Source organism: Vigna angularis, chromosome 5 (assembly GCF_016808095.1).
Source record: "Vigna angularis cultivar LongXiaoDou No.4 chromosome 5, ASM1680809v1, whole genome shotgun sequence".
Lineage (NCBI taxonomy): Eukaryota > Viridiplantae > Streptophyta > Magnoliopsida > Fabales > Fabaceae > Vigna > Vigna angularis.
Window position 1 is genome coordinate 21,941,798 of NC_068974.1, and position 23,149 is coordinate 21,964,946.

Here is a 23,149-nt window from a genome sequence, read left to right on the forward strand (position 1 = left end):
GATTGGTTCTATAGGCTGGCCTATTTGGTAAACTTGCCCCAAGAACAAAATCTATTTGATGTTCTATACCCCTGATTGGTGGAAGATCTTTGGGATCTTCTTTGGGAAACACATCACTAAATTCTTTCAAAAGTTTATCCAAAGGAGATAGACACTTGGGTTCTAGATTTGCAGTAATGCATGAAAGTGCTCCTTTACAAAAAAGGAGATAGGAAGGTTGCTCACAAAGGAGAGTTTTCTTCAATGTTTTCTTAGACAAATTTTTCTCCTTTTGAGTGACCTTGGTAAGAGCACTACTTTCCCCTTCTTCATGAATGCAAGAGTTGGGAATTTGCTCCCTTAAATCCTTATGCATGCTCTCTTCATTTCTCTCTTCATTCCTTAGTTTCTTCATTTGTAATTGATCCTCAAACACTTTAGAAGGTGGTAGGGGATGAAGAATAAACTTCTTTTCCTTATGGTGGAGAGTAATCTCATTAGTATGACCATTGTGTATAGTTTTCTTGTCAAATTGCCATGGTCTTCCTAATAAAATGTGGCAAGCTTCCATAGGAATTATGTCACAAAGTACTTTATCTTCATAGTTCCCTATTGATAGCTTGACCTCCACTTGTTGGTTCACATTCAAATCCTCTCCTTCATTTAGCCATTGAAGTTTGTAAGGTTTGGGATGAGGTTTGATGGTGAGACCTAACTTTTCCACCAACCTAGTGCTACAACAATTACAACATGAGCCACTATCTACAATGAGAGAACATGTTTTGTTTGAAACTCTACATCTTGTATGAAAGATGTTTTCTCTTTGGGTTAAGACTTGGGGACTGGGTTGATTCTTGAGAACTCTTCTCATCATGAGGAGATCTCCATCACAAGGGTAGGAATCTTCTCCTTCATTCTCCTCCTCACTTGCACCTTTCTCTTCTTCTTCTTCACTACTATATGAGTCAACACCCCTTAAGATTATGATCCTTTTGGTGGGACATTGTGATGCAATATGACCTCTACCTTGACACTTAAAACATTTAATTTCACTAGTGCGCATGGATGATGATGATCCTTGATTGGGCTTCTCTTTCTCTTTCTCTTTCTCAAATTTCCTAGGGGTTTCCTCTCTTCTCACTTATTTTCCCTCCCTCTTGTAGTCTTTCTTAACATATGAGTTTGAGTGGTCAATTTTCAAACCTTTTCTCAAATGTTGTTGCTCTACCTTTATGCAAATTTGTACCAAATCATTAAGATCTTGATAGGGCAACAATTCCACTCTATCTCTAATATCAAGATTAAGACCACTTAGAAATCTAGAAATTGTGGTTCCTTCTTCTTCCCTAATTCCCGCCCTCATCATGTAGAGTTCCATCTTTTGCCTATATTCTTCCACACTCATGGTTCTTTGTTGGAGCCTTTGGAGTTTATCCATAAGCTCTCTATGGTAGTAGGAAGGTATGTGTCTTCTTCTTAGAGCACTCTTCAAGTCATTCCAATATTGGACTTGAGGGGAATTGGAGAGTCTTCTTTCTCTCACTAGGGCAGTCCACCAATACATGGCATTCCCTTGAAAGCTTAAGGTGGCTAGGGAAACTTTCCTTTCCTCTATTATTTGATGACACTCAAAAAGTTGTTCTACTTTCATTTCCCAATCTAGGTATGCCTCAACATCTTCTTTCCCATGGAAATGAGGAAGGTCTATCCTAATCTCTCTTGGTGGTTGTTCACTCTCCCTTCTATACCTTCTAGGTGGAGGATGTTGGTAGAATTGTGCAGCAGTCCTACTATCTTGTTCAGGGTATGTGTTTTCTGTGGGAGTTTTTGAACTTCTCCTTGAGTGACTCCTACTCCTACTTTTCTTTATCTCTTCTTGGACCTTTTCTTGTTTTTGGGCTAGAACTCTAAGTTCTTCTTCTAAGGTTTCAAGATATTGTTCTCTTTCAACTCTCTCTTTTTCTTTCAAAATGGATTCTTGCTTTTGCCAAAGTTTTAGTGATTTTAGTTCCTTGGCCATTTGTTCTAAATTTGGTTGGGCCTCTTCACTATAATCACTATCAATTTGGTAAGAAGGTTCCTTAGACATTCTTAAAAAAAAATTCAAAATATGTAATGCACACACAAACTTGTATTTCAGAAGTAAATTCCTTTAGAGATTTAAGGAGGCAAAATAATCTCAAGTTCACTTCCAGGAAAGAGAGGAGAATCACTAAGGATCACTTAAAATCCAAGCCTTTCCTAGCCAAAGTTTACCTCAAGTTCTCTTGCACCAAACTTCTCAAATGGAATTAGGTTTGATACACAAGTAGACACACAATAAATTATAAGCAGTTAAAGACAACAATTAAACTAGACTATGCGGCCTAATGGTAAAGTTAGAAGGCACTTTGGAACCTTCAAACTTTAACCAACTAAAAACGTTTTCAATATGGTTTACAAGTCTTTGTTAGGATATGGGATTGAGTATCACAGACTACCCCAAGATACCTAACAAGGTTATGAGTTACAAATCCAAAAGCAATACAATTTTACAACTCAAAAATGCGTAATACAAATAAATAATGTGTGTTCCTCTCTAAAGTGTTTCACTCCTTTTCTTCTTGTCTCTTCCTTAAGGTTTCAAGGTCCAAAGAGGTCTCCGATCACCCAATATACTATGTCCAATTTCGTTTTTCCTCCAAAGAATATCCTACACCAAATATCAAACCAAATCCGAAAGGTAGGAATCCAAAGAGAATGCAAATCAAGGGCCAATTTGAACAATAGCTCTTCAAAAGGAGTTATGTTGAGAAAAAACAGAGAGTAATGAACAAGACAATCAAGAAAATAAAGCTTAAAAACAAAGGCTAGGCACTCAAAAGAATTACCTAAAGAAAGGCACTAGAATAGATGAATAAAACCAAAAACAATTAGAATAGAGAATTATTACTTCTTATCTTTACAAACACTTAACTAATGGTGCAATGTAGGCAGAGACAATATTTTGTCAAAAGTGTCATGTCCAAGTCTCATATCCAAGGGTCATGTCCAAGTGTCATGTCAAGGTATTATGTCCAAGTATCATCTCCAAGTGTCATGGTAAAGTCTCATGTCAAAGTCTCAAGTCAAAGTAACTTTTTTTTTTTCACTTTTGCTTTTGCTTGTACTTTTACTTTTTTTTTTTTTTACTTTGGCTTTTTACTTTTGTCTACACTTTTGTTTTTCAACACAAATTAGATCTGGACAACTTGTTTGGGTAGCTCAAAGTTCATGACTCAGAAAAAAAATGGAAGAAATCTTACTAGAATAAAAAATAGAGTATGAAACTCAAAGAAACACAAGAGAAACTTAACTCTAAGAACTTGACAATGATCTAATGACAAGCATGAACTCAAATATGAAAGAAAAAAAAAACACTCAAATGGATGTATATAGTGTAATTTCGAAATCCCAATGGGACATATTTTTTTATGATTTTTGCAAAGCCCGAACTAAGAGAAAATGACATAAAAATGACTACACATGACTCTAGACAACATGGATGAAATTAAAAATAAAAAATAACCCAAAAATGACATTAAAACAGAACCAAATATATGAAGAAAGACTAAAAAAAAATATAAAAGCACGCCACAACACATGTATATGGAAACTTAGTGGTAAAAACCGAATGGTTCCGCAAAAGAACAAACTAGAACCATAAAAATAACATATATGGATGTAAACAATGGAAGACAATAAAGAACAACACAATAACAACAAGAAATACACAAAGATAGGTAAAGGACCAAGATACTTAGCTCTTGTAGACCCAAAGCTCTTGATACCAAATAATAGCGTCCTCCTCGAGCTAGGTTGGGCCAAAGCACGAAGATGAAGCTATGGAGGTGGAATTTGTGCGGAAGCGATGGATATGGTGGTGGGCTCACAATTTTGGTGAGGTTTTTGGTGAGTATTTGTGGTAGGATGGAGGTGTTTGATGGATCTCCGGAGAGGTTGGGCCAACTCTAGAGAAGGGTGGTTAGAGGGACCTCATGGGATGCTCTAGCCTTGACTTGAGACAAGATATGTTTGCACACATTTTGGCATAATAACATTCAAATTCATCAAGTGATTTTACAAGGAAGGAGACCCTTCTATTTATAGAGAAAGGTGTCTCCAAAGTAGACAAGAAACCCTAAAAACTATCCACTCTTAAAGAGACATGTGGCAATCCTCTTTTACAAAGTTTCTCCACTCTTAGAGTGCCATGTGGCAATCCACTTTTGTAAAGTCTTCTCCACTCATGTGGTAATCCACTTTTGCAAAGTTCCTCCACTCTTAAAGTGCCATGTGACAATCCAGTTTTGCAAAAGCTTTCCACTCTTAGAGTGACATGTGGCAATCCACTTTAGGAAGAGTTTCTCCACTTGGAAAGTGACACATGGCCACTTCCTTTTTAAGAAGTGTCTTCACTAAGAGCTTGCCATGTGGCCATCATGTCCCATGGTGGGACACACTCTTTTAAGCTAATATTACAAACCATACAATACTTGGCCCATTATACAAGGCCTAAAAATATACCCTATACTACTTGACCCTTAATACAAGGTCTAGAAATACTTCATGATAGCCCAAGTAAATAAGAGTTTAGCTCCTTCTTTTGGAAATGATTTTAATCCTTCTTGAATTTGTTTGGCCATGCTTCTTGTGATTGGACCCTTAGCTAGGAGTTTGTCATCAATATTTATATTGTCGCGTCGTCCGAACAAAGTTTTCAACTCCTTTGACAAAATTTTCCTTCAAACCTCTCTTATCGCTATAACAATAGTCAAATATCCACCCACGATAGTTGAAAACTTCGTCTATGTTTTGTGATAAGTCAAAGAAAGAAAATGTTCAGTGAATTAAAGGTGATTACAACTTTATAAAGAATTAACTAGTTATTCCCATCAGGATTAACTAGTTATTGTTAGCCTTGGCCTAGTTAACTTACTACAACACCACTTGTAAGTGTAGTATTGTGTTTATAATACAAATACAATTAGAGAAATAGAGGAATATATTAATATAATTAAAAATTTGCCGCCTAACTTGAAAATATGCTGCTTAACTTGAAAACTTGCTGCCTACATGATATGTTTGAGTACTTTAATTATTTAAACTATTCTGTACACTACTTCACTAGTTCTAGGCAGTGAAAGATGACCTGTACTAGCCAGTTAGAGGTTGAACATCATATTTTTAGACTTGAAGTTACCTGTGGTAACTAGTTTCACTTGGACAAAGTTAACTTGAAAACTTGTTGCCTAAGTGATAGGTTCAGGTAGTTTAATTACTTAAACTAGCTTGTACTAGTTGATTGGTTCTAGGAAGTCAAAGTCACTTGTAATTACCTGTTTTTCCAGGTTGTTGGTTGCTTAGACAACAACCAACAAATAAAAACTGAAAGCAACCAAAAACTAAAAAATAAACTACCTAAAACCCTACTAAAATCCTGTTGATAATGTTGTCGTTAACAAGATCAAGTTAATACTACTAAACTATAGTAACTTCAGTATTTCTAAGATAGTAGCCAACAAAATAGAAAAGGTAAAGTCAACCCAAAGTCGTCTCCCAACGAAAACATAATTGATTCTTAACTAATTAGTTCTTATAAAAACTATACAAAAGGATTAGTAAAATAGATGATATAGATAAACAAAAGATTAAAGAACAAAATAACCAAAGATAGAAAGAAATAAATTTTTAAAAAGATTTAAAAAGATAAAAGAAATTATAAAGAAAATAGGTTGATTTTACTATTTTTTTTTAAATAGGATTCATTATTGGTTATCTAAAAATTATTGTTCATTTAATTATTGTCTTAAATTTTCAAAATAATCAATGTAAATTCTTAATTGTTAACAAATTACGATTCATTAGTAATTATGATTCATTGAGTAGTAATTTCATTGGTAACGGACTATTATCAATAAATTACAATTTGTCAGTACATATATGTCAATAATTTCATGTTTTCTTGTAGTGTAAATAACCTAAATTTTCCAGGTGGAGGTAGCTTGGTTTTAAGACAAGTGTAATAAGCTTTTTAGTCAAATTAAAAAAAAAATATTTCTGCTTAAATATACACTAATTTTTTTTTTAATTTCTACCAAGAGTATGCCTTTTGGATCTTTCTTAATTTAGTTTGCTTTATCAACTTTTTTTTATGATATTGTTGAATCCGATTGAGCATTTTGCAGAAGTAAAATTAAACACCAATTTACAATGGCTGAAATTCTAAATTAATTTTTCTCATGCATATAATTATATTTTGTATATTTTTTCGCATCTTTTACCGCGTATAACACATTACATATATGAAAGAAAAAAAAAAGATTGTAACACATACCAAAAATAAGATTAATTTAACATACAACAATTGTGTTTCATGATACAATGGTTGGAACCCTTCTTCAATGCTGTAATAAAATATAATTCAAATTTTTTTATAAGAATCAAAGTTGTCTTCTAAACAAGGGCTCAGCAACACATCACTTGGTAAGTGGAAAACCAAATATTGCGAGCTATATATTATGTTAGGGATTCTTAGCCTGCAAAAATCACAATTTTTGTGTATATAATTAAGTGGATAACTAAAGAAAATTTTAATAAAAACAAAATAAATTTTAAAACAAGCTAGCACAATATAAGCACTATATGTCACTTAATTTACGACAAAATAATAATAATAATAATAATAATAATAATAGTAATAATAATAATAAATAATAATATATTAATATATTAATGACAAAAGAAATGTAATATACTGCTAACTTTTTTTCCAATTAAAAGTAAATATCGTATACCTATACTCATAATTTGATGTAATAATATATATCGATTATTTTCTTAAAATAATTATTTTCTTAAAATAATTATTTTATAGTGATATGATGTATCATGTTATGAGCATGGACCCGAGATTTAGTTTCCACTATAAAAAGATACTATGTATCATTAATGTGACATTTTTTTAGTTCTTATTCCCATAAACAAAGATAATTAAACAAAAGGTTATATAATTCATTTTTCCTTTTTCAAATATAGATATCAACGTAGCTAATCTTTTGCTTCCTTCAGCATAAAAGAAGTCAAATGAATAGGAGTTTATAATGATATCAGTGACACATATATTAAGAACATGTTAGAAAACAAAAACAATAGGTTTAACTTTAAGCATGACAAAATTGAAAAAACACATAAGGTTGTGTATCCTTATCACTTTAATTACAAATAATTTAGTAGCAATTGAGAAATTTATATTAGGGAATTTTTTCAGGTATGACAACAAAATGTCAATGGTAAATGATGATCTTTAGATTTACTTTATAGATTAAAATTAAAAGATAACATAATCTTTTTTAAGTATTATTTAGTCACTAACAAATTGATTACATTATTCCCACAATCTTGAAATTATAATTTTTTCATCATATCTCTTCATGTATAGAATTTTAACATTATGTTATAAATATAAAGGAATAGATCACTGTGTTTAATCTTTTTCCTTAATGCTAATTGTTTTTCAATAGTATTATATGAAAACATGAAAATATAAACACAAGAAACTGTGGAAGATATTAAAAAAAATGTTTTACAATACCTTTTTCAAATACTTCTTGTGAAGTTTAAGTGCAGCCATACAAGCTTTCTTGGCATCAAGGTTTCCATTCACATCATTCAATATCTGAGAAAATAAATAGGCAGTAAAAGAGAAGTTCCTAACCATATAAAAAGGATTCTCTTTTTTTGTGGCATTTTTTTTTACTTTTATCTTTCAAGTTACTATTTTATTTAAATTTAATTGATTATTTAAATTTAACCATTTTTTCTAAATTATAATTTTCACAATTAAATAAATAAAAATTATGTACTAAATAAATAAAAATTATTTACAAAATAAATAAAATTATATACAATTATATATTATAATTTCATTATTGTTTGTTATTAAAAAAAAAGTAAATATACATGCGCTATGCACTAGTGTACTATGTAACTATTCTTTCCATAATTTCAAGAAAAATTATTCATGTAGATTTAAAATATTGATAAACTCTTTTATATATATAATATAAAACTTACAAATTTATAGAATATATATGTGATAAGATGAAATATAAAAAAGAAAAAAAAAGTATGTAATAGGTGTATATAAAATAAGAGTGCCAAATATGTCTCAATTTAGTTTAAATGAAATAATTTTACTATAGATTAAATAAAAGTAAGTCAATTTAACTTGATTAACTTTTTTTTAGTTAGATTTCTTTTTAATGCAACTCAATTATCACATATTGATGGGTTAATTCATTTAAAAATATTTTACTATCAACTTGTTCAATATATTTATTTGTTGTAATAAAGTAAAAGTTGACTCATTAAACTTACTAACTTATAATGGTACGTCACTTATTTTACTAAATATCGCTCACAAACTTAAAATGATATTATGCTGAATCACTCAAACATTATTAAATTCCATTCTATTATTAAAAAAAATTATCAACTCACATAAGTAAAAATAATAAATAATTAAATTAAAAAAAGAAATTATTTTAAGAATTGTTGACAATTACTAATTAACCCATTTCTAATAGAAGATAAATTATTTAACTCACCCCTCAAACAAAATGAAAAAACTGGATTTTTTAACTTGACATGAATCAAATCTATATAATTTATTTTAACAATAATAATAAATGAAGGTATATGTGTATAATTAATGAATAATTGAAATTAATGGAAAGTTAAGGTAAAGAAGTGCATACCTTGACAACATCATCCAAACCTTTTGCTTGTTGGAGTAATATTGCACTTTTTTCCTTCAAAACACTAGCAACAAGGAAAACAGATATGGGGAATGGAGGATCTTCTCCATTCTTTCCTCCATTTTTCATATTTTCTCTCTCATACTTCCCATAGTGACGTAACGACTTCATTCTTCCTTTAAATTCCTCAGATTTATCATCGGCTTCCTCGTACATCCAAAACAAGTCAGGATCGTATTCTAGAGCCCACATCATCTGTTTCATTCAAAATAACATTTTTTTATTTTATATAAAATCATTCACATTCTTAAACATTTTAATACTTAAAATTTTGTTGTTATTGTTTTAGTACAATTATAGGTTATTATTCTGTATGCTATCATTTTCTAATGAAAAAAATTAATGTAAATATGAAATTTAATGTTTCTTTTATGAAGATATATGAGCTTAAACAAATTAGAAATAGAAATAAAAAAAGAAAACAAACCTCCCAAAGGTACAATGAGTCACAAAAGGAGAATTCTCGTCGAAATAAAACCATTATCATCCGAAAAGCAAATAGATAGTCACCTCCACCAATTTGTTCTGTTCTCCATCAATAGAAATTAAATGTTATTTTTGTCAATGTTATGGAAACAAGATATTTACAAAATATATAAATCTAAAAATCAAATGTTACTTTTGTGAATGTTATGGAAACATGATATTTACAAAATATAGAAATATATTTGTTCAGTTATTTTAGGTTATATAATGAGAAATGTGGTGCTAACAAGTTCAACTCGTATAAATTTCTGACAACATATTTAATCTAAAATTTTAAATTTTTTTTTTGTATTTTTGTATCTTTTTATTTAATGTAAAAACTCACAATTAAAATAATCCACCACTTGTGGGTGACCTTGCACTGATTTCTCTTTCATTATTTTTAAAGAAATCTGACAAAAACTATATTGTATATATAATTAGATTTTCTGCTCATAAATAAAAATAGACACAAGGAAATATACCTATATGTTGATGAAGTTTTGGATCAATTACTTGAGTGATTGTTGCCAAATTACTTAATTGTGCCTCAACCCCAACAGTGTTAGCAGTGCATCTAAAGTTTCCTCGCTTAAAAAAATAAACAATGTTGATTGTAAGAAATAAATACGTTGTTGAATATAATTATAATTGAACCTTAAATATTGTTTAAACATATTTTAATTTCATATATATGATTCTAAATATTCAAATCTTGGTTAGTCAATTTATTTTGCAACATGTAATAAAGGACATGAAATTCATTAGTTTTGTAATAGATAGGATTAGAGTTTACCAATCTACGCATCAAACGTTCAAAGCACCAAAAAGCATCGGCTTCATCATTAAGAAGTATTATCATAGGAGAGCACAGGTCGCTCATTCCTGCAAAAAGTGTAACCAAAAAGTAAAAATTACATGAGTTATGGTGTTACATTTGGAGCTTCTTTGGTTTCAAGAATAATTATATTTTTTTTTATCTTCACTCATTTATACTATTATATAAAGAGGAATTTTTTTAGGGTACATATTTTGTTTCTAATTTAATTTTTTATTTTTTTTTAAATTAAAATAATTATTTTATTAATTTTATCTTTTAAGAGACCGTTTTCTTCAAATTTATTTTTTCTGTTCGTTATAAAAATCCTTTAAAACAACAAATAAAGTTAAAAGGGATTTTTTAGGTATCTATAAAAATAAGAAGTGAAAGACATCTCTCAAATCAAACAAATTTTTGTTTTGTACCATATTACAATGACCACTATACTTTAAAGAATTAAGAGTTTATTTTCATACCTTGTTTTTTTTTTTTTCGCGAGAAGCTTATTGGCTTTTATGTTTTTATTTCTTTTATTTTCCCCTTTCTATGAGTCAAATTTGGTTGAGAGTATGCCCATAAACAAAAAATATTTTTTATTGTTTTCTATAAAGAAAAGAGACTACTTTTATTTGAAGGGTAAACTCTCGTTTAAAGTAAAAACATATAACACTCTCATTTAAAGTAAAAACATATAACACTCTCATCTAAGTAAAAACATACCACACTAAAACATCTCTTTATAGTTATGATTTAGGTCTTACATCAATATGGTCGGACATGAATTTGGCTATTATTTCAACTATGCTAAAAACCCAATTATGATAGATGTAAACTACAAAATGAATTACATCTTTGGGAAGTTCTCAAGCAAGAATCTTTAACTCAAGAAGTGAATAATATACAAACACACTATATATCTTGTGGTCAAACTTTATTTGTGAATCAATAATAAGGTGCTCATTTGGTTCAGGTATTCATACTTTGTATAAACTAAGTACTAAAATGGTAAGGTGAAGGTTAATGAATATTTTTCTCTATATTAAGTTGAATGCGAAAAAATAAACTAAAGGATTTATAATAAATAACTACGGACTAAGATCAAAGTGAGCAAGGCGGTTTACAAGTATTCTTTAAGAGTGAACAAAAAAATTCAAATTATTAAATAAATTATCTAAATTCATATCACTTTAAATACACTTAAATAGTTTCATCTCAAATTCAAATTCATACTTTTGGATTTTAAGCTCAATACATTTAGCTAGATTTAAATTGGATTTAGATCAAATAATGTTTTGGATTTTGAAAGTTCAAAATCAAGGTAGTTCATTTTAAGTTATGAAATATTATGTCAAGTTATATCCAAGGAAGATAAAATTGGATTGAGCTTATGTAAGGTCGAGTTGGATCGACTTGAGTTAAAGTCAAACCAAGTTGACTTGAGTCCAATCGAATCGAGTGATTAGGTCTAAATTGAGTTAAATAAACCCAAGTCTTGGTCAAATAATCGAATCAACTCGGGCATAGGTCAAACAAAGCCGACCTAGGCATAGGTTGAGACAAGTCATGGTGAGCCCACATTACATTGAGTTGAGGGGAGTCCAAGTCCATATAATTTTGTACCAATCCATGTTTAGCCAAGTTGATTTAGAACAAGGTAAATCTTAGCAAGCTTGGTCTTGGTCAAGTTGAGTTAGGCTTAGGCTAGGTCAAGTCGAGTCAAGTTGAGCTTAAATTGATTTGAGTTGATTTAGGTTCAAGGTGAGTCGAGTTAGACAAGACCCATGTTGAGTTGAATTGATTTAGGCCCAGGTTGAGCAAACCTAAACCCAAATAGGGTCAAGTTAGCTTAGGTTGACCATAGTTGGCTCGGGCTATTCAAGTTGAGTGAACCTTGGCCTTAGTCAATCTGACTCAACTCTAGTTATAGTAGAGCTAGTCGTCTAGTATGAGGTCAATCAAGTTAATCCAAGTAAGTTCAAGACGAGTCGACAAGATCTTAGGTCAATCGAAGTCATCTAGTCCTAATTCCAACCAAGTTAGCCCATGGTTAAATAAAGCAAAGTCAGGCTGGGCCCATGTCTAATAAAGTTGGTCTTGGTCTATGTTAAGCCAAGTTAAGTTGGGTCCATGACGAGCCGAGTCAATCCTAGCTAGGTTGAGGTTGAGTCGAGTCAGCCTAGGTTGAGGTCGATTTGATCCCACATTGAGCCAAGTCGACTCGTGTCTTGGTTTGACTTGGCCTAGGTTGAGTTTGTTCAAGATTAAGTTAGTTTATGTTCAGACTGAGTTGAGTTAAGTCGAGATCAAGTTAGACTAGGTTGGATTAAGTCAAGTTAAACATGTGTTAAGCCAATATATTGTGTACTACATCTAATCATCGAGACCATGCAAACTAAGTTGAGTTAATCTCAAGTCAGGTTTATTAGATCAATTCCATGTTAAAGTTAATCTAATTTACAAAAGTGGATTTAATCTTAATTTATTTTAATTTAAATTGGATTTGAAAAATCCAAACCATTGCAATCTAGTTAAAATTAATCTATATTTTAAATCCAATCTATATTATTGGATCCCAATTGTATGAATTTTAAAAAATCTTATCCATAATCAACCCAAGTATTTTTATGTTATTTCAAAACATTGTAGTCAAATAAAACTAGGTGTTTCTTTATCAGACAAAAACAAGGTGTTTACTACCGTACAATAATATTAAATATTAAAGTGGATGGTTTGTTCATTTGTCTTTGTTTTTTAAGGTTGTAAAGTTACATGGAATTATCCTTTATATTAAGGCAAATAAGATCTAAAAAGAATAATGATAGATTCTATGTATATTGGTCAGCATCCAAATTTGGTAATGTGAAGTATTTAAGATTGAAATTTAAAAACTGACCTTGACCATAGCCAACATCTGAATCTATTTTAGCATAAACAGAGAGAATATCCCATAGTTTTGACAAGTTTTCTTTCTTTTCATAAAATACTAATGTTCTATCAGTGCGAACAACATCAAGACCTGAAACATGTGTTTGTGCAAGAATTAGGATAACTTTCATCGTAGTTTTACCAACATAAAAAAAAAAAAAATCACAAACCTATTTGATGAAGTGTTAACATCCATTGAATTATTCTCTTGTCTGTGATCTTTTCTAAGTAAGATGGAGGAGTGACATCTTGAAGAACAACTGGTCCATTCTCTGGATTCTTTTCTAACAAAACCAATGGATCTAAACATTGTGTACCATCTTCAGCAACTGCAGGTGCCGTGATAAATCTACCACTTCCTACAAGAGGAAACAATATACGACATTCTTCTTTCCATGTATTATAAAGATCCCTGAAAACATTATTATAAAAGTTAAACTACCCAACTAATCATCCACTAAATTCAGAAAAAAAAAGTCTTAAATTGTAGAATATATTCTTGTTATAATCATTAATCCATTTTTATTTTTAAAGGGAAAAAACATGGTAGTAAAGATAGTTAAAATGCTTTGCATGGTTCATGTAAAATGTTGTAACTAAAAAGGTATCTTGAAGCTGAGAATGTTTACCTTCGACGTTGTCTTATTTCATCTCTTTCCTGAAATGTACTCTTGGGATCATAGCAACCAAGTAGAAATTCCCAAACTTCTCCCCTAATTGATGGATGGATTCCCTGATTTTAAAATTTTAATAAAGTTATAGATTCCTTATTACATAACTTTTATATAGCAAGCTACATTTTTATAAATTATATATATATATATATATATATATATATAAACAAATTACATTTTAAATACTTGATTAAAATAAAAGTGGCAAAGTGATTTTAAATCATTGAAATGTCTTGCATGATAATGGTAATAAAATCTCATGGTTTTTGCAAAGAAAATCAAAGTATTTCCAAAAACATTAGTTATTAATTTTATTTGCAAGACAATATTGCATCAAATTTCACATGATCAAGTTTTCTAATGTGAACAAACCCTAAACCCTAAAAAAAAGTGAAAGAAAGAAAGAAATATGAATTACCCCTCGGTGGATTCGACCTAGAGTCTTGCCTATATCTAGATACCCTTCTGGAGAAAACGCGGCATGCCATTTTCTTGCACTTAATGTTTTGCCAGCCTGAATCACATTACAAGATACTTAATTCAAAACATGTGATGTTAATGCTGCACGACTAAAGAGATAAAAAATAAACTCATTAATTACTTCTTAATTAAAAGCGTATAACTTTTATAATATAATAATACAAACTGTTTAATTATAATACTTAGATATTTTCATGATCCATCATAATCAACCAGAGTAATGTTATAATACTTATTTTCTTGAAGTATATAGAGAATCAAACCAAAGATACCCAAAAACTATCCTAACAGTAATTAACAATTACAACATTGCCTTTTGTTTTATGAAAATATACCATCTTAACCTTTCTATCAAGGCCAATTAGTCCATTTTAGACATATTTATATACACATTTCCAATCACCCGTTTGCCATAAAAAGTTTCACAAAGTTAACTAACTTTTCAAATAATGGCTCAAAGAATTCACCATAGCATCAACAAAAATGCTTAAAACATTCTTAAATAACCAATGCATTGACAGAGTTATTGATAACATTGGTGGCATAAGATGATTAACGTAAATTTCTTTGAATGCTGAAATGAAAGAGAAAAGAAGATACCTTGATCCTAAATTTAGACTTTGGAACATCAGTGCATTCAGGACGAGTTTCATAAAACGAATCAGCGGGAGCTCCAGGATCTCTCCACATCCCAAAAATCAGAAGTGTTCTTGGAAAAAATGAATGCAAAAACAATGATAATGATTCCTAACCAGGAGTTGGACCCCTTTGAAATGATATGGCAAACCCAAGAAATTAATCTTCAATGAAGAATTCAAAGGGGATCCAACCAAGGTTCAATGGGTAGGGCAAAGTTCTAAAGCCAAATACTACAAAAAAAATTCAAAAACTTTTTTATTCTTTTTTAGTATTTGTGGTTTTGTGGGGTTAACAAATGGTGATTGTGTTTGATGAAGGAAACTCTCCCAATACCATGTCAAAAATCATTCACAACCTCACAAACTCTAACATTCACCGTTTAATGCGTAAATTTACACAAACCATTTCGTTTCTATTTTTCTATCTCTCTCATTATACTTTTAAATTATTTTATTTTTATGTATACGTGTTTCGTATGATTCCTTGAAATTAGTCGTGATCCATGTTCACGTATCTTATGGGAAAAATGCTCTTTCATTATAAATTTTGTTTATAAACAAAATTTATTAATAAATTTTATTGAGAAATTTAAAAATTTTAGTTATTGATGAATACCTTTGTCATTAATGGATCCGTCCATAATGTTTATTATCATTATCGAAGGAAGTTTTTATCGATAAATTTCATAGTTAAAATGGGTGTCAAATTTTTCATATTGACCAAATTTTTAAAAAATGATAAATGAATAATTTATTCTAATCGGATGGATGTAATTTTTCGTCATGAGTTCAGAGGTGATCTCTAATTGAAAAAAATATAAGAGATGGGTGAAGGAGTTTAGAGAGAAGTAAAAAAGAATACAAGGAAAATGTTTTTAGATAGATATTTTCATCTAAACTATATATAATTAGTTTAACCTTTTTATTAATAAAATATTCATATATCATTTTATTAAGGGAAATGATATTTTAACAATAACATTTGACAACATTTTGACACGGGCCACGTGTCAAAATGTCATTGGTCCACATGCAAATTAAATTAGAAAAAGGAAAATGACGTGGAAAAAGGAAAATGGTGATATAGTTTCAAGTGGCGGGTTTTATTTTGTCATTTCAAAATTGGATTCTAAGGCAACCTTAGAGAGAGAACCCTAGAGAGAAGGAATTCGCTGGAGTGCCGGAGTGCCGCCGTTGACGAAAGTATTGCCCGTTCCGCTGACCGACTCTGCTCACTCGGTGAACATCTTCGAAGCTTTGATTGCAATGGCCAAAGTGAGCGTTTTCACCGTTCTCAGTCATTTAACCGTTCTTTTGGGAACTCTTTAGTTGTTGTTCGGTATGTGTTATATTTGTTTTACTTTTTTTCACCATTTATTGGTTTTATTATTTTATGGGTGTTATCCTTGTTTGGTTTTGGTGTAGTGTCATGGAAGAACTTGGTGAACAGAGTAAAGCTTCTCATACGAGGAAGAAGGTACGCAGGGTTTTGTTAATTTTGATGTGCTATTATAGATATTTTTACTTTAATGGACTTGTCTGAATGTATTAACACTGATCTCTCGTGTTTTTCAGCTTATGGATCTTTCAGTGTTGCAGAAATGTTTTTATCGAAAAAATATTTTCCTAGTATGAACAAATTTTTTGCATAGGTTTTGTTCTTTCAATTTACTAGGGCTGCTGATCATCTTCTTCGGTCTCTTCTAGGAGGCCAGTTTCATTATTATCCATATATAAGTGTTTGACTATGTTTATTTAGATTTTTTTGCCCTCATTCTCTGGTTTTATATCTTTCTCTGGAAATTCAAATGTTAATTTTTTTTATTTTATAGGTGTGTTCTTAGTCACCCTGATGTTGTTGCCCTTGAAGAATGGATTAGCACAAAAGGTTTTTTCACTAAGGAAAGCTTTATCCCAAAATTGCATATTCCATGTGATGAAGAAATTCATTTTGCAAATGAGCTAATAGACATTCACTTCTAGTCAACTTTGGATGATCAGTTGAAAATATGCCAGTCTAAAATCCATGCAGACCAAGGTATGAGAAATACCCATGTCTCAAGTAGTTTATAAATTCTTGCAGTAATTCGGTATATTATTCACTTATTATTATTATTATTTTATTTCATTGCCTAAAAAGGTAAAATTTATTTGAAGATAAATCTTAATTTACAAGATGAGCGGATAAAGGTGCTGCAAGAGAAGCTCTCCACTGTAGAGGAGAAACTGCAGGTAATAAATGAGGCATAAAGTTAAAAGAAAATGAAGTCCCATTGGACTTGTGATATGATACATTGGATTTATGTTCCTTATTAGGTTTCTGACATATCTGCAAATGAGACAAGAACAAAATTTGAAGGTCAACAAAAGCTTGTACATGAGTTGCAAAGGCGTTTGGAAGATGCAGAATATAAAGTTACAGTAGGGGAGAAACTGAGGAAAGAATTGCACAATACGATTTTGGTAATTCCCTGAGTCAAATTTCATTGGTGATGGAAAAAAATAAAACAATATGCACACCATACTAATATCTGTTTTTACAGGAACTGAAAGGGAACATCTGTGTGTTCTGTAGAGTACGACCTTTGTTACCTGATGAGGCTTGTAGCACAGAAGGAAAGGTTATATCTTATCCCACATCGATGGAAGCATCTGGACGGGGCATCGAATTGACACAAAGTGGTAAGTCTCATGATACTGAACTTGAAGTTGTTCTTTTATCTATTTCATTAGTACTAAGTTTATTTATTTTTATTATTTACCACTCAATTCATAGCTATTGAAAATTTGTTGGAAGCACGTATTTTAAAGTTATGCTTTTTAATTTTAAGATCTATTTGTTTCTTCTTTTGTTTTACGTTTTCACTTATTATTAGAATAAAAGTTATAATTACTAATACGTACAAAAACACTTTTTCCAAAAGTGTAACCGTCCAAATATTATAACTTAATGGTAAATTAATCGATTTAACTTCTATTCCTAAAATAATTAATATACAATACAATTTCATCATCACATCACATGCAGTTTTTTTCTCGAAAATATATAGTTTATCAAGTGATGTTCTTTAGTTTGAGGATCTTAGTAACATATTTTTTTCGCAGATTTAGATTCGTATTTGTGTTCTGATGTTGATGTAGAGTAAGTTATACAATAGTGTTAAAAATATGATATGACATCAAACAACTTGACCCATAAAAGCACGCATGTGATAGTTTCATTAATTTAATTAAAAATGAATAGTAAAATTGGATACTAGATGGAATAATGCACTCAAGTAACCAGGGATAAATACGTGGATTTAATTTAATTTAATTTAAAACTGTATATTTATTATAGTGCTAATGGATTTGAATCCATCAATCTGACTCATCACGAGTTTGGAACGGTTTGGTTTGAAAAAAAAATTGAACTTTTGATTTAGGTTAATTTTGAGTTCGATCCACTAGAACTCGACTCACCCGGGTTGTATCTTTGATGAGCCAAATTGGCTCGTCAACCCTCTTAATTTTATTTTTTTGTGTTTGTTTTATTATATTTGAAACACAATGCCCACTTACACAACTGTAAGCTGTAAAAATTTTCATGTTGTGGAGCTTTCATAGAAATGTTGCATTTTATTGATATGTTGTGCATTTTTGTCTTTGCAGGAGGAACTGCAACAGGTTAGGGAGCAATATGTTTGTGAATGGATTTTGGATATGGACAATGTGCGGAAGAATTAAGTGTTGCAAGATTTAGGCATTTTGTAGAATGTTGGGGAATAATGATTTTTGCAAAGTTATTTATTGTTTGTTAAGAACTTTTTCAATATGTATTGATGTTGATTGTACATATTTGTTCTTAAGAATGTTGAAAGAAAAGTAGTTGTTACATTTATTGTTAATGGAATTTGAAGATCAGAACGATCAATGTTTAAAATGTTTGCACTGCAATCCGTACAATCCGTACTAAATTTGGATGTCAGGATTTTTGAAATATTGTATGTCCAGGGTTGTATGTAGAAAGAATGATGAAAATAAATTGGCTTAAGTGGCAATGATAAAAACAATTGGTTCCAAATTACTTATAATTGGAAAAAATGATGACAAAGAAATTAGACACTCCAAAATGAGTTTCATGGTCATAGTTGACCTTCCTGTGTAAAACGTTCACCTGAAGTACCCACTTATTTTGCTTTTGGTACCAATTTTGTTCCTACACCAAGACTCTTAGTAATTATGCTTCCTTTTTCATGTATTTGTTCATAAATTGTATAAAAATTGGTTCCAAATTACTTATAATTAGAAAAAATGATGACAAAGAAATTAGGCACTCCAAAATGAGTTTCATGGTCATAGTTGACCTTTCTGTGCAAAACGTTCACCTGAAGTACCCATTTATTTTGCCTTTGGTACCAATTGTGTTCCTGCACAATGACTCTTAGTAAATATGTTTCCTTTGCCACGTATTTGTTCATATATTGTATAAAAATTGGTTCCAAATTACTTATAATTGGAAAAAATGATGACAAAGAAATTAGGCATTCCAAAATGAGTTTCATGGTCATAGTTGACCTTCCTGTGCAAAACGTTAACCTGAAGTACCCACTTATTTTGCCTTTGGTACCAGTTGTGTTTCTGCACAATGACTCTTAGTAATTATGCTTCCTTTGCCACGTATTTCTTCATAAATTGTATAAAAATTGGTTCCAAATTACTTATAATTGGAAAAAGTGATGACAAAGAAATTAGTCACTTCAAAATGAGTTTCATGGTCATAGTTGACCTTCCTATGCAAAACGTTCGCCTGAAGTACGACTTATTTGCCTTTATGTGCAAAACCTTTACCTAAACTCTCCACTTATTTGGCCTTTGCTACCAATGCAGTTTTTCTGAGTTTTGTTTCTAAGTCACAAAATTATCTTCAAAAACAAGAAATATACCTTTAATACACCTATGGGACCATAGTTCAAATAAGTGGGGACTTACATTATGAGTTCTGCACAACAGGGTAGACTGACTTTTACATAAAGTTTTCCAACTTCAAATATTATGTATCATGTCCAAACACTTTTAATTTCACCAGGAGGGTCTATCGTAATATTGACTTTCGTAATATTTTACCAAACTTTACAAAATCAACCAAATTTGTCAACATAATACCAAACATGAACATAAAAGACCTCCTTATTTGGTTGATCAACTAACTTGAAATACCTAGATAAGAACTTCATTTCATGTCCACAAACATAAAAAATAAAATAAATCTCATTCAACCACTTTCATACAATGAAATTCAATTCAAATTAATGGGAAAGAACAATTCTTTGTACATCAACATATTAACTAACAGTAGCTCTTCTTCTGATGTAACATATGGAATGTCATTCTTGTTTCCTAAGAACGTATAAACAAATAAATTGTCAAAATCATCCACGTTAAACAGGAACTGGAAAACCCTTCTTAGCCATGTTATCCAAAACATCATTGAGGGCTTGACATAGGCCTACAATCTGCAATGAAATCCATCATTAGTAAAAGCTTGAGGAAATTGAACCGTTGAAGGTTACTCTAAAGAGACAAAACATGCTAATGAATTAAACAATATGGTCCTCAAAGAATAAATTTAGTTAAGCTATTGTTACTTAGAATAACTACTTTAATTATTAATACAATAAAAAACCATCATCTTAATTTTAAAAACATAATAGAGAACAAAACCCAAAACCACACATGCACTAGTGCAGTCAAGGGAAACGATAGCGGTTATTTTCGCTTATAGACAGCGGTTCCGCAACCGAGGTATATACTGACGAGGCAAAAAGGGGTAGGCTTTCTGCCTCGGTTCTGAACCGAGGTAAAAAAAAGGTAAGATTTTGCCTCGGTTCATAGATAACCGAGACAGTACAACTTTTCTTTTTTTATATTTTTTTCTTGAAGGACTTTTTGCCTCGGTTCCTACTGAATTGAGGCAGTATCTCCCCACAACTTCTTACTTTCTCTGATTTACGGCAGTAGAGGGGCTTTATGTTATGATTTTGTGCCTAGATATTTTTAATAGGATTCTAAACCAAAAATCATACCATTGGCAAACCAGTAGCTTTTCGGGAGTGAACTCCCTCCAAATAATTTAATCAAAATAAATATATAACAGCCTGCAAATGAACCAACAAAACTCAAATCTGCGTGAGAAAGAAAATGGGACACCTAGAATGACTAGGTAGTTGGAAAGATAAAACTGAACATATGTTTGACAAAAAGAAGAAATTGAACAGGGAACAAGCAGAAACTCCATTCAGAAACCCAGAAAATAAAAAAAAAATAAAACCTATTTGATTGTCGCGCCCTTGCGCCCCCGCCGCGCCTCCGCCATGTCTCCATCGCGCCATTGATGATCCCTTCAGGTTGGTTGTCCACGCGAGACGAAGAACCCTATGCTGGGTTGGATGCACGAAGAATCCTAGACGAATTGGAACAGAGAAGAGGAAGGAAGCCGCCCTCTCGGATGCGAAAGAGAAAACCCTCTTTGGCTTCTGCGAGACCCCTGGTGCTGCCCCAAAGTTGGGTCTCTCCGTGAGAAAAGAATCAAGATGAAGAAGGAGAAAAGAATCTCGCCCCCTTGCGCAACACGGATCCAAATAGGGAAGAAGGGTTCCTGTCTAACAGAGAAGAGGAAAAGGATGAACACCCCTTTCGCGACGCAGAACTCCCCAATGGGATTATATTATATTTTGGTCCAAGGGGAAAAAAAGAAAAAGGGTGGAACCTTTAATTTGGGTTATCTGATACAAGCCCACTTGGAGTAAGAAAATTAAAAAAAAAAAGAGAAAACCTAATTGTGCTGTGGAGGAAGAAGAAAGCTCGTAGGCAGCAAAGAAATCACTAGAGGAAGCGGCGGCGGCAGCAGGGAGGCACCAGCGGAGAAGAAGAAAGCGCGAGAGAGAAAAAAAGAAACGAGCACGAGGAAGAAAAATAGTGACTTCAGATTTCTGGAATTTGAACCAAGGAAAGAGCTACCCCTTCGGTAACATCACAAAACCGGTGCCTAAACCATTAAAAAAATATTAAAATAACATTATATGTCTCGGTCTAAGTTCAACCGAAGCAGAAAGATCGTACGACATCAGGTGAACACCAACCGAGGCACTATAGTTAGATCTTGGCAGACAATACTGCCTCGGGTCTTTGAAAAATCGAAGTAAGAAGGTATAGGCCTCGGGTATAGGGTGAACCGAAGCAGAAGAACCATTCTATAAAGTTCTCAAAGGAAAGTTTGATTGCAGATGGATGTGACAATAGACTTTATAGGTATCGTTTGCCCCATTTAACCGAAGCAATAAAGGTAATATGCATCGGTTGGTGTTTAACTAAGGCATATAAGGTTTTTATATTTACGATAATGCCACCGCGCTCTTATACGCTTCGGTTTCGTAATAACCGAAGCGTATATGACGCGTCAGAAGGCTCTTTTTTTACTAGTGATGGTGACTAAAAAAGGAGTGAAAACCCTTTAAATCCCATAAAATTATGTCTTTTACACTAAGTAAAGCCAACTCTACTACATTATTCAAAGTATCAACTCTTCCCAATAAATTTCTTTAAATATGGAAGAATTATGTTCCACAAAAAAAAACATTCCAAGGTTAGCACAAATTGTTCATTATAACAATATTTACATACTTCTACAACTAGTAACACTACTCATATAAAAATTGACGCCAAATATAATGCTAAACAAAGAATTTCATAAAGGAGCAACACAACAACAATGTTAAAAGAAATGAGGAACTAATTCAAAGCTAGTACCTCCACTCATACATAAGAAGAGAAATGACTTCGGTATTTGTTATAGATACTATACAACTATATTATACATATAATTTGAATACATTGAATATGAGATATATATGTAATTGGATTATAATATAATTTATAATATACAATTATTTAATTGTAACTATTACGTTGTTATTGGTAGGTTAATGTATTAAAATAAATAAATAATAAAATGTGTATTTATTTACCTTAGTAATTATTTCAACCATAAACGCCCATTTTCAAACACTAAAATATTATCATATCTATTTAATTAGAAGTATCCAGGTATCACTACCTAGAGTTAACCATTTCAATTATTATTATTATTATTATTATTATTATTATTATTATTATTATTATTATTATTATTATTATTATTATTATTATTATTATTATTATTATTATTATTATTATTATGGCACTTGAAAGCTATACTATTCGGTCATCATCTCCTAGATCACAATTATAAGTGAGTTTCAACAAATTCATGAGTCAAAAACAGAACACGAGCCAATCAATGGAATCAACATA

At 31.2% G+C, this 23,149-nt stretch overlaps 3 protein-coding genes across 4 annotated transcripts; 1 reads left to right on the forward strand and 2 right to left on the reverse strand.

Moving 5' to 3' along the window:
* Positions 1 to 1,120: 1,120 nt before the first annotated feature.
* On the reverse strand, positions 1,121 to 2,053 carry LOC128196680 (uncharacterized). The gene has a single exon (XM_052878182.1). The coding sequence runs from the start codon at positions 1,997 to 1,999 to the stop codon at positions 1,121 to 1,123; it is 879 nt and encodes a 292-aa protein (XP_052734142.1). The 5' UTR covers positions 2,000 to 2,053.
* A 4,994-nt stretch (positions 2,054 to 7,047) lies between these two features.
* LOC108340149 (rab GTPase-activating protein 22) lies at positions 7,048 to 15,015 on the reverse strand. The gene is made up of 11 exons (XM_017577368.2): positions 14,781 to 15,015; positions 14,119 to 14,214; positions 13,656 to 13,759; positions 13,197 to 13,438; positions 12,995 to 13,117; positions 10,078 to 10,166; positions 9,767 to 9,872; positions 9,244 to 9,341; positions 8,757 to 9,011; positions 7,592 to 7,675; positions 7,048 to 7,062 (listed from the first exon to the last, which is right to left on the reverse strand). The coding sequence occupies exons 1-11, from the start codon at positions 14,868 to 14,870 to the stop codon at positions 7,048 to 7,050; spliced, it is 1,302 nt and encodes a 433-aa protein (XP_017432857.2). The 5' UTR covers positions 14,871 to 15,015.
* A 913-nt stretch (positions 15,016 to 15,928) lies between these two features.
* LOC108340155 (kinesin-like protein KIN-14D) lies at positions 15,929 to 18,705 on the forward strand. 2 transcript variants are annotated; one of them, XM_017577374.2, is made up of 7 exons: positions 15,929 to 16,157; positions 16,244 to 16,295; positions 16,651 to 16,856; positions 16,976 to 17,050; positions 17,135 to 17,281; positions 17,362 to 17,500; positions 18,470 to 18,705. In XM_017577374.2, exons 3-7 carry the CDS (start codon positions 16,845 to 16,847, stop codon positions 18,487 to 18,489), a joined length of 393 nt encoding a protein of 130 aa, XP_017432863.1. In that variant the 5' UTR covers positions 15,929 to 16,157; positions 16,244 to 16,295; positions 16,651 to 16,844; the 3' UTR covers positions 18,490 to 18,705. The 2 variants fall into 2 exon arrangements, with proteins under 2 accessions (XP_017432863.1, XP_052733399.1); XM_052877439.1 differs by having other exon boundaries at positions 15,957 to 16,093.
* Positions 18,706 to 23,149: the final 4,444 nt, after the last annotated feature.